The sequence below is a fragment of the Mercurialis annua genome, linkage group LG8, assembly GCF_937616625.2.
Source record: "Mercurialis annua linkage group LG8, ddMerAnnu1.2, whole genome shotgun sequence".
NCBI lineage: Eukaryota > Viridiplantae > Streptophyta > Magnoliopsida > Malpighiales > Euphorbiaceae > Mercurialis > Mercurialis annua.
Genome location: NC_065577.1, coordinates 6689986 through 6703897, shown reverse-complemented (window position 1 = coordinate 6703897; position 13912 = coordinate 6689986). Strand labels below are relative to the sequence as shown.

The 13912-nt window shown below is 35.0% G+C and overlaps 1 protein-coding gene across 1 annotated transcript; it reads right to left on the bottom strand.

Annotated features, from left to right (window-relative positions):
• Nucleotides 1-4808: 4808 nt before the first annotated feature.
• LOC126659875 (serine/threonine-protein kinase-like protein At5g23170) lies at nt 4809-6964 on the bottom strand. The gene has a single exon (XM_050353196.2). It carries the CDS (start codon nt 6689-6691, stop codon nt 5621-5623), a length of 1071 nt encoding a protein of 356 aa, XP_050209153.1. The 5' UTR covers nt 6692-6964; the 3' UTR covers nt 4809-5620.
• Between the last annotated feature and the right edge of the window lie 6948 nt (nt 6965-13912).

Here is a 13912-nt window from a genome sequence, read left to right as displayed (position 1 = left end):
AGGACTACCCCCCAAACCGGGAACAAGAGGCTTCTCGCCAGCCTTGGCAGGTTCCTGGACCCCTTGGGCAGGCTGTTCGGCAACCTCAGCAGCACCTCCACCATTTTCAGACTTGATGGAGACAAACAAGTCCTGAGGAGAATCTGGCTCACTCTCACTGTTAACCCCCTCGGGAAAGCCATATAAGAATTCAACGTCCCCATCAGGATGACGCTCCAAGTAGGTACCCACGATGGCTTCAGTGAAGTCAGTCAGATCATTGGCTAGCTGGGCGGTGTTACGGCGACGCCTCTCCTTCTCACGAATCAGCCTGCCTCGCTTCAAATAAAGCCTCTTCTCAGCAACTGAGACTTTATCGTTAAGGGCCGTGACGGTGGTGTCGAACTCCTTCTTGAGATCGTCATAATCAGTGCTTTTCAACACCACCTCTGCCGCCAGATTTTTATTTTCCTTCTTAAGGCGGGCGACCTCCTCAGACAGCACACGCTGCTGCTTCACAGCACTCTCCCTCTCCCTGGATAATCTATCAACATCAGCACGAAGAGAGTCCAGCTTCTGAGTGCACCCGCCATGTTCGCTGCGAAGGGAGTCATACTTTCCCTTCAGCAGCTTGTACTCCGTCTTCAACTTCACCTGCATCTCATCGTCGTTAAGACGGTTGGAGCGGTATTGACGGATGGCATAGGCAACCTAAACATAAAATAAAACTGAGTTAGAAAATAACCATCACGGGAAGAAGAAGGCAAAATGCTAAAGATAGAAAATTATCACCTTTGCCAGGTTGGAAAAACAATCGTCCATCAGTACGTGGTCCGGCCTCTTCAAATAGTAGTCAACGTCCGAAGGGCAGCAGGAACCCCGGAAGATGTCGTGGGCAACGGCAGGACAACGTACAGTGGCATCGGCCCCGTACTTCTGAAGGAGCAGGTCGACCTGAGTCACCATCACATCCCTCTTAGGCCTTTTCATCGAAGGTCCCTCCCCCTCAGTATCTTCGCCCCCTGAAGAAGGAGCTCGCCTTTTGCTGCCGGTCGAAGCAGCCGGGGCAGTTTGGGGAGCCGGAGGAAGGGGTCGGGAAAGCTTCTCCTTCGCAGGAACCTCCATCTTATCCTTCCCCTTACCAGTGTAAGAGGGAACAGCAGGAGGAGGAGGGCCAGTGACAGGTTCCTTTATCTGGAAACCCGGCAGCACCACTCTAGGAGTGGGAGCAGAATCATCACCCTTCTGAGAAGAAGGTGGCTTGCCTCCAGCCGTGGAAGAAACATCGCCTCCTTTCTTAGCAGGCGCCTTCTTAGCCTCAGAAGACGGCTTGGGATCAGCTTGGGGAAGGGCCTCCCTCTCTCGAGCCTCTCGACGAGCTCTCCTGTCCTCCATGACCTTCTGCTGAAGTTCCTTGAAGTTCGGCACTGAAAAGTCAAAGGAAAGAAAATTCAAAAAACGCTTCACAAAAATTAAAAGGGAATAAAAACTTCATGGTACAAACAAGGTACCAGAAGGACTAAGAGGCATAGAAGAAATATTAAGAGGGGAAGAAAGCAGTGGTTCGCCCATATCAGGGAACTCGTCTCCATTATCGGGCGATGTCTCCCTCTTGTCCTCACTCTTCCTCCTCTTTTCCCCTTTTTCACCCTGCACTCTCTTATTTCTCTTGGAGGCGACACTTTGGTCCCAGCCGAAGTAGGAATTTATCAGATTCACTACGTGCACCTTAGCGCCACCTCGAAGCAAACGCAACGTCTCTTTATCAACCTCGCTCAGGTTCGCCTTTTCCAACTTAAGGGGCCCTTCCACAAAAACGTTCGGAATGGAGCCCCAACCCCCTTTCTTCTTGGCGATGACGAAGTTACCTTTCCACCGCTTCAAAGAATTGGGAAGGCCAGTGAAGGGAGATCTCCCGGGTTGCAAGTAGAAGAACTCGTCGCTTTTCTTCCTCCCCAGAGAATAGATCGCCCTAACAATCTCGTAGCCCACCTGTCTCTTCAGTTGGAGACCACGAATAAAAACTCCGGTCAAGTGACGGTGGGCATTAGGATGGAGTTGACCCAAGGGGATCTTAAAATTATCGAACACTTCTTGGGTAAAGAGGTCGAGTGGTAGCCTCAAACCCGCCTCAAAATCGTCAACAAAAAGCAACTGTTCATCATCCTTCAAGACCTGGCTAACAGCCGAACCCTCAGATGGAATCCGAAGGCTGATGAAGGGGGGAATTTCGTACCTCGCCCTAATCCAAACTAGGGCTTCTTGACCCAGACTGATAGGCCACTCAGACAAGGGCTTTTTCTTACTAGAAGATGTCTCAGAGGAGACTTTACGCCTTTTAAAAACAAAATCCTCCTCGTCTCCTTCGTCATCACCCAGTTCACCATCTCCACCCTCATCTCCACCAACGTCCTCAAGGGGAACCTCGCCCTCTGGCCCTCTGTCATCAACACCCTCCTCACTATCAGGGATCACCTTCTGAGACAACCCTTCCTCGTCAGATGACAACTCAACAAGGGTGGCAAGAGGAGCAGGGTAAGTAGGGTCACTGGCAGAACTCTCAGAAGAAGAGGAAGAAGAAGGGGAAGACATTGAAATCCTTAATGTAGACATCCTATACTATCTGAAGGCAAACAAGAAGAAGGAAACAAGAAGACAAACAAAAATAGCTAAGCCACTTACTGATTAAAAGAGAAAGTCTGGTGCTATGTAACTCGAAGAAAACCTGGCTGGAGAAATACGTCAACAGAAATACAGAATCAGAGAGAAAAATTAACAGAAAATCAGAGAGAAAAATTAAGAGTAAAAAACTTTTAATTAAAGAATATGTACCTCTTTTATACACTCGAATGCCTGACAGCAGGAAACTCCTCGAAATAATCAATGGAAAACCAAAAGTCGCGTTCTTTTATAGTCAAAAAACGCTTCAGATTCGTAACCGTTGCAGGAAACGTTTGAAATTCAAGTTGTTTCGAAAATTTCGGAAATTCGAATTTTGAAAATTGGCGCTTCAAGTCTTTGACTTAGCAAGATTATAAGGGGGGGACATCTGATACCGACCTAATAATATTCGAACTCCAAGCATCGCCTAACGAATGCTATGCTCGCCCAACGAGTCTCCAAATCTCCCATCGCCCATGTCTGTCTCGGGCGGACTCATCCAGGTCTGCCATCTAGGCGACCTCATCCACTCCGTTCCCTGACACCCACTACCCGGGATAATCGGGAACGTGCCTTCACCATTATCAATAATCGTGGGGCAAACCCACGATTTACCAGATAACCACCGCCTTAAACTCATTATAAAAGGAAGCCACCGAATGCTGAGAAGGGTAAGCAGAAATCAGACTTAAATACTCTTACATTCATTTACCTACCAAAAAACCCTCTCTGACTTAAGCATCGGAGTGGCTTTCAGGCTGAGCAAGCCTGAGGTCCTTTGAGCTTATATTTGTTACTTGTGCAGGAAAAACAGTACAGGCGACCCCTTAAAGATCGACCTGTATCATTTTATAAGAAAATATATTGGAGATGCTCTCACAAATCCACTTTAATTATCAGTAATAATTAACTTGCTAAAATTATTATTTAAGTAAATTAATGGAAATTTAATTAAACTATCGATTTAGTCTCTAAGTTTGGCAAATGAACCTAATTTAGCCTTAAAACTTTCAATGTTAATTATTTAGGCTAATAATTACTCATGTACTCTGGCTTTTACCCTAACCTTTACTAAACCTTCTATTCTTTCAAAACGGTCACTAAACCTCCTGACCTTTGTGGCGGTGCTATTCACGGTCCTTATGGATAAACATATCCTTATTTTGTGGCGGCTGTAATTCTAAAAAAATTGGTGGGGCCAGGTGTCAACTTACACGTCACCAAATATCCAAAAAAAAAAACACTCAAAATACCGCTAAAATATTTTAATCAAACCAAAATTCAACCACATTCAATCAAACCCAACCTATCCGCCACCGTCGCCGCCTTTCAATTGTCTTCTAAGGAACATATTTTGAAATTTGTTCTCAAAATTTGTTCTCAAGAAAAGATTTTAAAATCTGTTTTCAAGAAAAGATTATATGTTCTTAAGAACATATCCAAGCAGATATATTTTTGATGAACATATCATCTTCTCAGACGAACTGAGAGGACGAGAAGACGACCCATTCGGTCGTCTTCTCAGGTGAGAAGACGAGCAGTAGGGTCGTCCTCTCAGGTAAGAAGACGACCGGATCTAGTCGTCTTTTCACCTGAGAAGACGATCGGAGGGGGTGAGTGGGTTTGGGGTGGGTGGGTTGGGTCGGGTGGTGGTTTGAGTTTGAATAGATGGTTTGGTTTGAGTTAGATTTTTTTTATCAAATATTAATTTGGGGGTATTTTGGGTTTTTTAAATTTTTAGGGTAATTTGGTGACGTGTTAGCTGACGTGGCGCCGCCAATTTTTCTTTTAATGACAGCCGCCAAAACAAAGACGGGGGTAGGGGTATTTTTGTTCATAAAGGCCGTGAATGACCGCCGCCATTAGCGACCATTTTGAAAGATTAGGGGGTTTAGTGAAAGTTAAAGATCAGGGTGCATGGGTGATTATTAGCCCGCTATTTAAAGCATTTATTTGTTGTATTCATACAAATTGATCTATAATTATTTGATAAAACCTTGTGCGAATCTTTCCGGCAACAATAATTATTTTGGTATCACTACATTTCAATCTAGATAAAGAAAAAAGAGTTTCTTAATATCCGTACAAAAATATTTAGCTTAAAAATAGGTAACTATGAATGTATGAATACACAATCATAATTTGGTATAATTTCCAAAAGAATTAGGTAAAGAGAAAAATGATCCAATAATATTTAAAAAAATCCATTAATTATATCCTATACAAAAATAACAATTCAATATATAAAAAGGCATAAAGAAAAATAGTATAGTATAATAAACATCACAATAGACACTCCATCAAACCAATCTTTCTTTTTATTCCTCATCCACCAACTTTTGGGAATCTTCTGTTTGGCGGTTCATTCTTTTTAAAAACACATTCAATAAAATAGCACTCCACAATTGTAACTTAAATAGTACTTAGAAACTCTATATAATTCCCTAAGAAAATTAAAATGTAAATTATGACCCAGCCGAGTTGATTGACTCAGTTCTTCAACTCTGCCAACTTAATTAATTGACTCAGTCATTACCAAAGTTTTTCAGTAATTAGAATAATTACTACCATCTCTCATATAATACCAAATTTTTCTTCCAAAATTTTGAAAAAAAAAATATTTTTATTGAATATCCAAAAATGAATTTGTGCAATTGGTTTGAACCAAATCAAATTTTTTATAATTGAATCGAACTAAAATTACAATTATATAAGACGTTTCAAGTCGAACCAATTGATTTTCTTGGTTCATTTTTAGTTTTTTCAGTTCAAATTGTATTAAAACTTAAATGTGATAATTTTAAAATCAAACTAAACCGAATAGAAAAACCAAATTTTGGTTTGATTTTGCACACCTCTATATTAAATTACTGAAATTTCCATTAAATTATTTAACACTGAAATATAATAAAAAAATTACTAAATATTGAAAGAAAAATATAATATTTACCGAACCTCGGAGAGATGATAGTAATTATCCCTACTTAATATCAGCCAAAATCTCTCTCAACAAAACCTTCCCTTTAGTAATATCACTATAATCTTCAAACTTTTGGCTATGGCATTTTTTAGCCAATTTCTTTTTCCTTCTCATAGCCATAAAACTCCTAATTAGGCTAACCCAACTCGTACTAGGTGGTTCTACTCTCACCCTTTCAACCAAACCAAAGCTCATGCCCATCACAATTTCACCCATTGATGGCCGATTCTCTTCATTACAAGAAACACAACGTGCAGCCACATATAATAAATACCTAATCGTGCCCTCAATATACTGTGGTGGCAGTCCAATTCTTGTGTCACAAATTTCCATTAATCTCTCTTTTTTAATTAGTGGCATTGCCCATTCTACTATTGAAGTTGTTGCCCTATTCACATCAATCACTTTTTTACTACTAATTATCTCTAATAACACTACCCCAAAGCTAAAAACATCGTTTTTAGTACTTAATTTGCTTGGTATAGTATAGCATGGATCCATATACCCTATCGTACCGGCGGGTTGAGTCGCGTAGTAACTCGATGAGTTGGATGAGTCGACTCGTGACACGGCGAGTCCATAATCTGCCAACTTTGCGTTCCAATTTGAATCGAATAAGATATTAGCTGACTTTATATCTCTATGAATGATCGTGGGAGTGCTTTGATGGAGAAAATGTATTGCTTTCGCGATCTGTAACGCAATCTCGATTCGTTTAGACCACGAAGGTGGTGGAATTTTAGTGGCATGCAGTAATTCTTGAAGTGAACCGTTCGGCATGAATTCGATCACGAGGAGTTTGTAGTTTTGTTGTATGCTCGTACCGAGATATTTGATTATGTTTGGATTGGGAGGTAGTGACGATAATACGGAGATTTCGTTGTCGAGTTTCTTGATGTTGTCGTTGGAGACATGATCATGGCCAATGGATGATTTCTTGATTGCAAGAATCTTGTTTTCTTGAAATAATATGGCTTTATAAACTGATCCATGGCTACCTTTGCCTATAAGTGTTGAATGAGAGAAATTCTGAGTTGCTTTAACGAGTTCTTGATAATCAAACTCTGCCATTTTGTTGTTGTTTTCTAGCTGTTGTTTGGGTAGAGAGAAAGTGAGTGGAGTAGTCAAAGAATGAAAGAGATGACAGATTGGCTTGTTGGTTCTGTTTGATGTTTATGGGCTGTTTGTTTGGAGGGAAAGTGGAATTTTCTTGACAGAAAAAGAAAAAGAAAGGTTGAAATGGCAGAGAATAAAGGGGGTTTGGGTTAGGGCAAGTGCATGAAAAGGAGGGAATTATGATGGAAGAATTATTGAAGAAAGGAAAAGGTGATGAATTTAGAATGAAAAAGTTGGGGAAAAGCGAGGGGTGTCATAGTTAAAGGCAAATATTTGTGACTAGGGAAGGATAAAGACTTAGCTGGTTTTTGGGACCCTCACCACTTCTTTTTCATCTATCTTTTTCATTGTTATCATGTTACTAATTGGTAATTTATTATAATTAACTAATTATGATTTTTATAGTTAATTGGTATTGCTATTATAATTAACTAATTATGATTCTTATAGTTAATTGGTATAAGAAAATTTAACTTTTCAAAAAATAGCATATTTTTCTTGCTTGATTCATTTTTATCAATCTACTTCCCGAGAAGTTGAAAGGTTGACTTCCCTTTAATTAGGAAAATGACTTCCCTAGCAAAACCTAGGTAAGTTCTACTTCCCTAGTTAAGTTAATTAAAATACGATTATAGCCCTATATTTAATTAGTTAATGAGCAAATTACTCTAAGGTACCTCACATTTGTCATAATTCACAGTTTGGTACCTCTTGTTTGAAAATCAAACGATTTGATACCTCAGTTTTGATTTTGTAAACTATAAGACTCTTCTGTTAGTTCCGTTAATAATTTGAAATTTATTTTCAAACGATTTGGTACATCAGTTTTGATTATATAAATAATTTGGTACCTCAGTTTCAATTATGTAAACGATTTGGTACCTCATTTGTAAACTATTTGGTACCTCACATTTCATTCCGTTAACGATTGAGTACCTATATTTAACAGAAGGGCCTTATAGTTTACAAAATCAAAACTGAGGTACCAAATCATTTGATTTTCAAACAAGGGGTATCAAACTGTAAATTATGATAAATGTGAGGTATCTTAGAGTAATTTGCTCTTAGTTAATTTAGTTATTAAGGGTAATATTGTCTTTACATTTTAATTAATTAAAAACAAAATGCAACTTCCCGGAAAGTTACTAAGTGAACCAAGCAATAAAAATATTGATTTCCTCCACACTAATTTCCTTAGTAATTAACTTCCCGTGAAGTATACTTTCCGGAAATAATACTCTTTTTAACCAAGTGAGGCCTAATTATGATTCTTATAGTTAATTGGTATTGCTATTATAAAATTAACCAGATTGATGCCTGTGTGTTGCGCGGATAAAATTAAATAGTTTTAGTAAAAAATTAAATTTAGTTTATAAATTTAATGTTAAATTTATAAATTGTGCCAAATTTTTAATGTATGTCAAATTAAACTATTTACCTTTTCAATATTAATTACCATATTTAATAATAATATAGTTAAATCTAGTGATCAAACTTTAAAAAGATCACTTTTAATAATTCATAAATATTATTGATATTATAACTCTTTAAATTTATTTAATTACACTAAGTAAAACATTTATAATAATACCTTGGTATAATTTTTAATATTTATATTATACTAAATAAAAAACTATTAATACTACTAAGTGTAATTTTTTAATTACACTTAGTACAAAAATTATTAATATTACTAGTATAATGTTTTATTTAATTAAACTAAATAAAAAAATCACTACAAACCTTAGCGTAATTAAATAATAACTTAAACTAAGTGTTGCGTCTTTCTTTCTTTTGGCAAAAAAATCGAGCAATGAATGATTGAATTGCGGACGTGCTAGGGATCAGATTTCAATCGTATGTGATCTTGACTTTGAACAAGCAATTTGTGAGCTTGTTTAACCTTATAACAAGTACTTCAATTTATGTCAAAGTAAACGAAAAATTGAATGTTGAAAGTAGATTGAATTCAAACTCGTAAATTTATTTACAAAATAAAAAATAAAAAATACAAGTGTTTGTGAGTGTTTTTTTGTCGTTGGGGGCTGTTTTTTTCGAAAGTAGTTCGGGGTTTCGTCTGTCAATGTGCTCTTCTATTTATAATGTTTGTGATGGCGATTAAAACCTCTTGGAACTTTTAGCGGTTGCCTCTCGAACTTCAGGATGAAGCTTCTAAACTCTTGTACCTTAGTTTTTTTTCAAGTTTTGTAGTAAGTCTTCGTGCTCTATGATTGCCACAATGGGTTTGGACTTACTCATTTCACTCAAATAAAATGGGCTTTGAGTATGGTTTCCACAATGGGTTTGGCCAGTCCAAGAGTTTCTTCGATAAAATAGGCTTTAATTGGAAGTGGACTTATATTTGTGGGCTTTGAAAAAATATCAAACATGCATCTACCACTAAATAATTAAATATAAGTTTTCAATAATATAAAATATTACAACAATTAGCATAATTTTTATGTAAATAATTAGTTTTCTTAATTTTAAAGAATACATTTATAAATTAAAAACTACTAAAATCATAAACTGAAAAAATGATAATCATTAATTTATAATAATTGTATAATAACAAAATTATATACAATTAAAATAATTATTCTTTTTTTAAAAAAGAGGATAATATAACTATAAGAGATTAAATATTAAAAATGTGTATCAATATTTTTTGCTTTAATTAAGGCTCAAACAGAGTGTTTAAAATGGTTAAGTTCATTTTATAATTTTTTATGACCATATGACTTTAAATAAAATCACAATAATTATAAGGGCTAAGCACACAAGTCCTTTAAAAAAATCAATTTTCGTTCATACCTCACATATTAAAAAAATATGCAAAAATCTCTCAAAATAAAATTACCAGTTTACATAAATATCTCAAACCAAAAATAAAGCTACTTTAGTATTAAAATAAGCCTATTGCTGATAAGATTTGTAACAAGCTTGTTGAGTGGAAAGCTCGCACTCTCTCCATGGTAGGTCGTTTGCACCTCATCAAATATGTTATAACCAGCTAACTACTCCAGTCTTTTGTGGTGTGCCGTTGGCCTGCTTCTCTGCTCTCTTATATCACTACTAGAAAACTGCATTTTACCAACGGATTTTTCCGTCACTAAAGGCTGAAATCCGTCGGTAAATTAAATTTTTCGTTGGTAAAAGGTTAAAATCCGTCGTTAAATCAAAAAAATTATGTCGATAATTCTCTGTTTTCTAGTAGTGTATGGGGAAATGCATGAAAAACTTTCTTTGGACAAGCTCTATTAATAACAGTAAGTTGGTACAAGTTCTTTAGAAAACTTGTTGCCTTCCTATTAAAGAAGTAGGCCTTGGCATCAAATGTCTTTCTAAGCTTAATCTTTCCATGATTTCCAAGATTGCATGGAGATTGATATCTTCTAAAGGTCTCACCATTGATATGTTGAAACAGACGTTTCTACTTCCTTCAGGAATTCCTAGGGAACATTATTTCAGCTCCATAATTTGGTCTTCCATTAAGTTTTATTTTTCTGAACTTCGAAAGGAGACACATTGGTATATTGGAACTAATTCAAAGCTTATGTTTTGGACCGATGAGTGGACTCGCCTAACTATTGTAGACAAAATGGGTTGGTTATACAATGCTTTACATATGACATTTGCATTTGGAAGCCCGTTGTGGACGTGATTCAGTCAGTAAACAAGATGTACTTACATATGTTTTCTGCCAATAATGTAGAGGTCCTTCATTTGGAAGGCTTTTTTGCCATATCATTGACATGTTGGCATGCAGTTCTGGGTTATCTTTCTATGGATAATAATCTGATGAAAAGAGGTATTTAATTTTTGTCAATTTGTTGATAATGTAATGCTTGCTCAGAATATCACACTCATTTGCTTCTTACATGTCGGTTTGCATCTTCTATATGGAACTTTGTTTCAATTTTTTTTGGAAGAGTTTATTGACTGCAGGTAATCTAATTGAGATTATTACTAATGCAATGTCCTATGGATTCGGTCATCAAATTGCTGCCCTTTTGAGAATGGCACTCCGAATATTCATGTTGCTCTCCGTAGCATTTGGAAATCCATTCGTGAAACATATTTTTTCAGACTTGGCTATGCTTTTAACAATTCAGATGAATTAAGAATCCTTTCCATAATGAATATAAATAAAATAACAGGTAGGGCACCCAAGATAATTCAAATAAATTGGCATCCTCCTCTTTTAAATTGGGTTAAAGTTAACACTAATGGTTCAGCTGCGGGTTCACCGGGTTTGGCAGGAACTAGTGGTGTCTTTAGAAACTCTGAGAGGGTTCCCAGAGATGCTTTCTGTTTTGGCATCAGATCTAATTTTATTATTATTGCTGAAATTAAAGCAGTAATTTTCCCATTAAAAAAGCTTTGAATAATGGTTGGTTAAATCTTTGGCTGGAATAAGATTCTACGTATGTCGTAATATGGTGGCCGACCTCCTTGCTAAGCATGGTGGTCATGCTTCCTCAGTTTGCTGGTGGGATTTGGCCTCTGCATTGAGAATTTCTCATATCAATCGGGACAGATGTTATTGTTGTCTTGTGGCTCATCTAGTTATGCAAGATGCAATGTTGGGTTTTTCAGATCTTCTTCTAGCGTGCCATTTTGAATAAGTCACTTTTTATGTGAAAGTTTCGAACTGACTTTTTGCCACTTTTTGTAGTTAATATACATATTACTCCTAAAAAACTTTATATGCAATATTGTACGATTCCAATATCATGCATCAATATATCTCTCTTATCGGCAATGTTTCGACATACATTTAAATAGAATTATGTTTTCTTTGGATAAAGAAAGATATAGCACACCTTTGTTGAACTCTTTTTTCTTTTTTGTAACTCTGTTGAACTTGTTTATTTATTGTTTCACTAATGTCCATACTCACCAAGTTTCAATGGCTGGCTTTCATATTTTTATATATGTTCTCTTATCTCGATGATTATATTTTCTATTTAAATACCAATTTTGTTTCTTTGGATGGACATATATAGCATAGGGCCGCAAGATGACATATTATACACCTTGGTATATAACAGCCAACTCAATTTGAAGATTCTTAATGCATTATGTGGTTCATCTACCAAATAAGAAATAAAATAAATTTTTAAGTTAGGGGGCCGTTTGGTTCGTCAGAAAAAAAGGGAATGGAAATAGAAACAATTTCCAATGTTTGTGTTTGTTTTATCAAATTGTATTAGAAAATGGGATGTGATTACTCTTTTAATAGGAATCACCCATTTCCACCTTATCTTATGAGAATGGACTTTTGAAAATGAGAATCAAAATTTAACAAAATATTTTAATAATAAATAATAAATATATAATTATTAAAAAAATTATTTTAAAATAATTATTTTAAAAAAATACTTAAAAAAATACTTAAAAAATAAATATTTTTTAAAAAATAATTTTTTTTAAAAAATAATTTTTTAATATTTAAAAATAAAATATACTTTATATAAAAAAATATTTTAAAAAATAAAAATATTTTTAATAAATAATAAATAATTTTTTTTATTATACTTTTTTTTTTTGTCAAAGATGGTAATCGATTCTTTCGAGTCTTAATTGTTAGTTTGTTAGTTACCGAGGCGTGTTTCGAACCCACAACCTCTTGATGCACTTACTATTACTACACTAATTTTGAACCAAACAAAAAATGAAAACAATCATTCACATTTTCATTCTTTCTCATTTCGATTCTCATTCCGACTCCGATTCTCAACCTTGAAACAAACGCCCCCTAAATACCTCATCACGAATGACTATATTTAATACAAATTTTGTTTTGTTGGATGAACGTATATAGGATAGGACCGCAAGATGACGATTTATACACTCTGGTATCTAACTACCAATTCAATTTAAAAATCCTTAATATTACCACCTTAATTTAAAAATTCTTAATTTTTTGTTTGGTTCATCTACCGAATAAAAAATAAAATAATTATTTAATACATAATAACTATTCCTTTCTTTAAATCAAGAAATAATACTTTTGTGATTTTATAAAGGCAAAAAAAATTATCTACCCACAATTATAGTTTTTTACCAAATTTATTATAATCTTTAATTTTTTTCAATTTAATTCATAAAATATTCGATCTTTGTTAAATATACCAAGACTGAAGTATATTTGGATATATTTGAAAACAATCCAATTGAGCCTTGGGCACATTTATCTAAAATTGAACAACTAATGGATCAAATTGGCAAATTTTAAAAATTATGGTATATTTGACAAAAAAAACTATAATATAAGTAGACAATATTTTTTTTTGGCAAAATACCAAAAATAGATAAATTCATTTTACCCTTACGTAAATTTATTTTCCTAATAAATGATCACGTTATACATTTCCATTTCATTTCATGGTCACCATGGGTTAGTATTTTAAAAACCAAACTGATAATCAAACCGATATAGACAGTGATTTCCAGTGTGACTGGTTGAACCGGTTCAACGCCGGATTCTGGTTGTATATCGTGAATGCTGCTGTCAAACTTACATTAATAATTAGAAAAATTATTGCACACGTCATTCATGCAACAAACCAATCTTGCTGCGTTAGCCATGTGGAAAATTGAATGATAAAAAAAAAAAAGTAATAATTAAAAAATTCCCTATCGCAAATGCTCACTGGCTTGATGTAAAAATGACGTGGCGCAACGGTTGCATGGAATAAACCCCCCACCTTTGACTTTGTTTTCAATTGCACCACCACGTAGGAGAATTTTCAATTACACCCTATTTAGAGTTTTCAGTTTTCGTCTGTACCCCAATTGACTAAAACGACCTCTTTTTATTTAGAAAAAAGTTCAAATTAATCCTTCATATACTAATTTATTTGTTTTTTTCGAATGAAAAAAATAATGATACAATCCCTCTACTTAGTTGGTTTTAATAATTTTATCATTAAATTAATTAAATTATTAATTTTTTTTATTTTGGGGTACAAATGAAAACTGAAAAGTCTAAATAGGGTGCAATTGAGAATTTTCCTACGTGGTGGTGGTGGAATTGAAAAAAAAAAATAAAGGTGAGAATTCTCCTACCTTATGCTTTTCTTTTTTCTTTGTTTACCTTTCAATTTGTTAGATCTAAAATTTATATGAAATTAAGGTTGTTCATATCACATTTGTTCCAATTTCGATTGA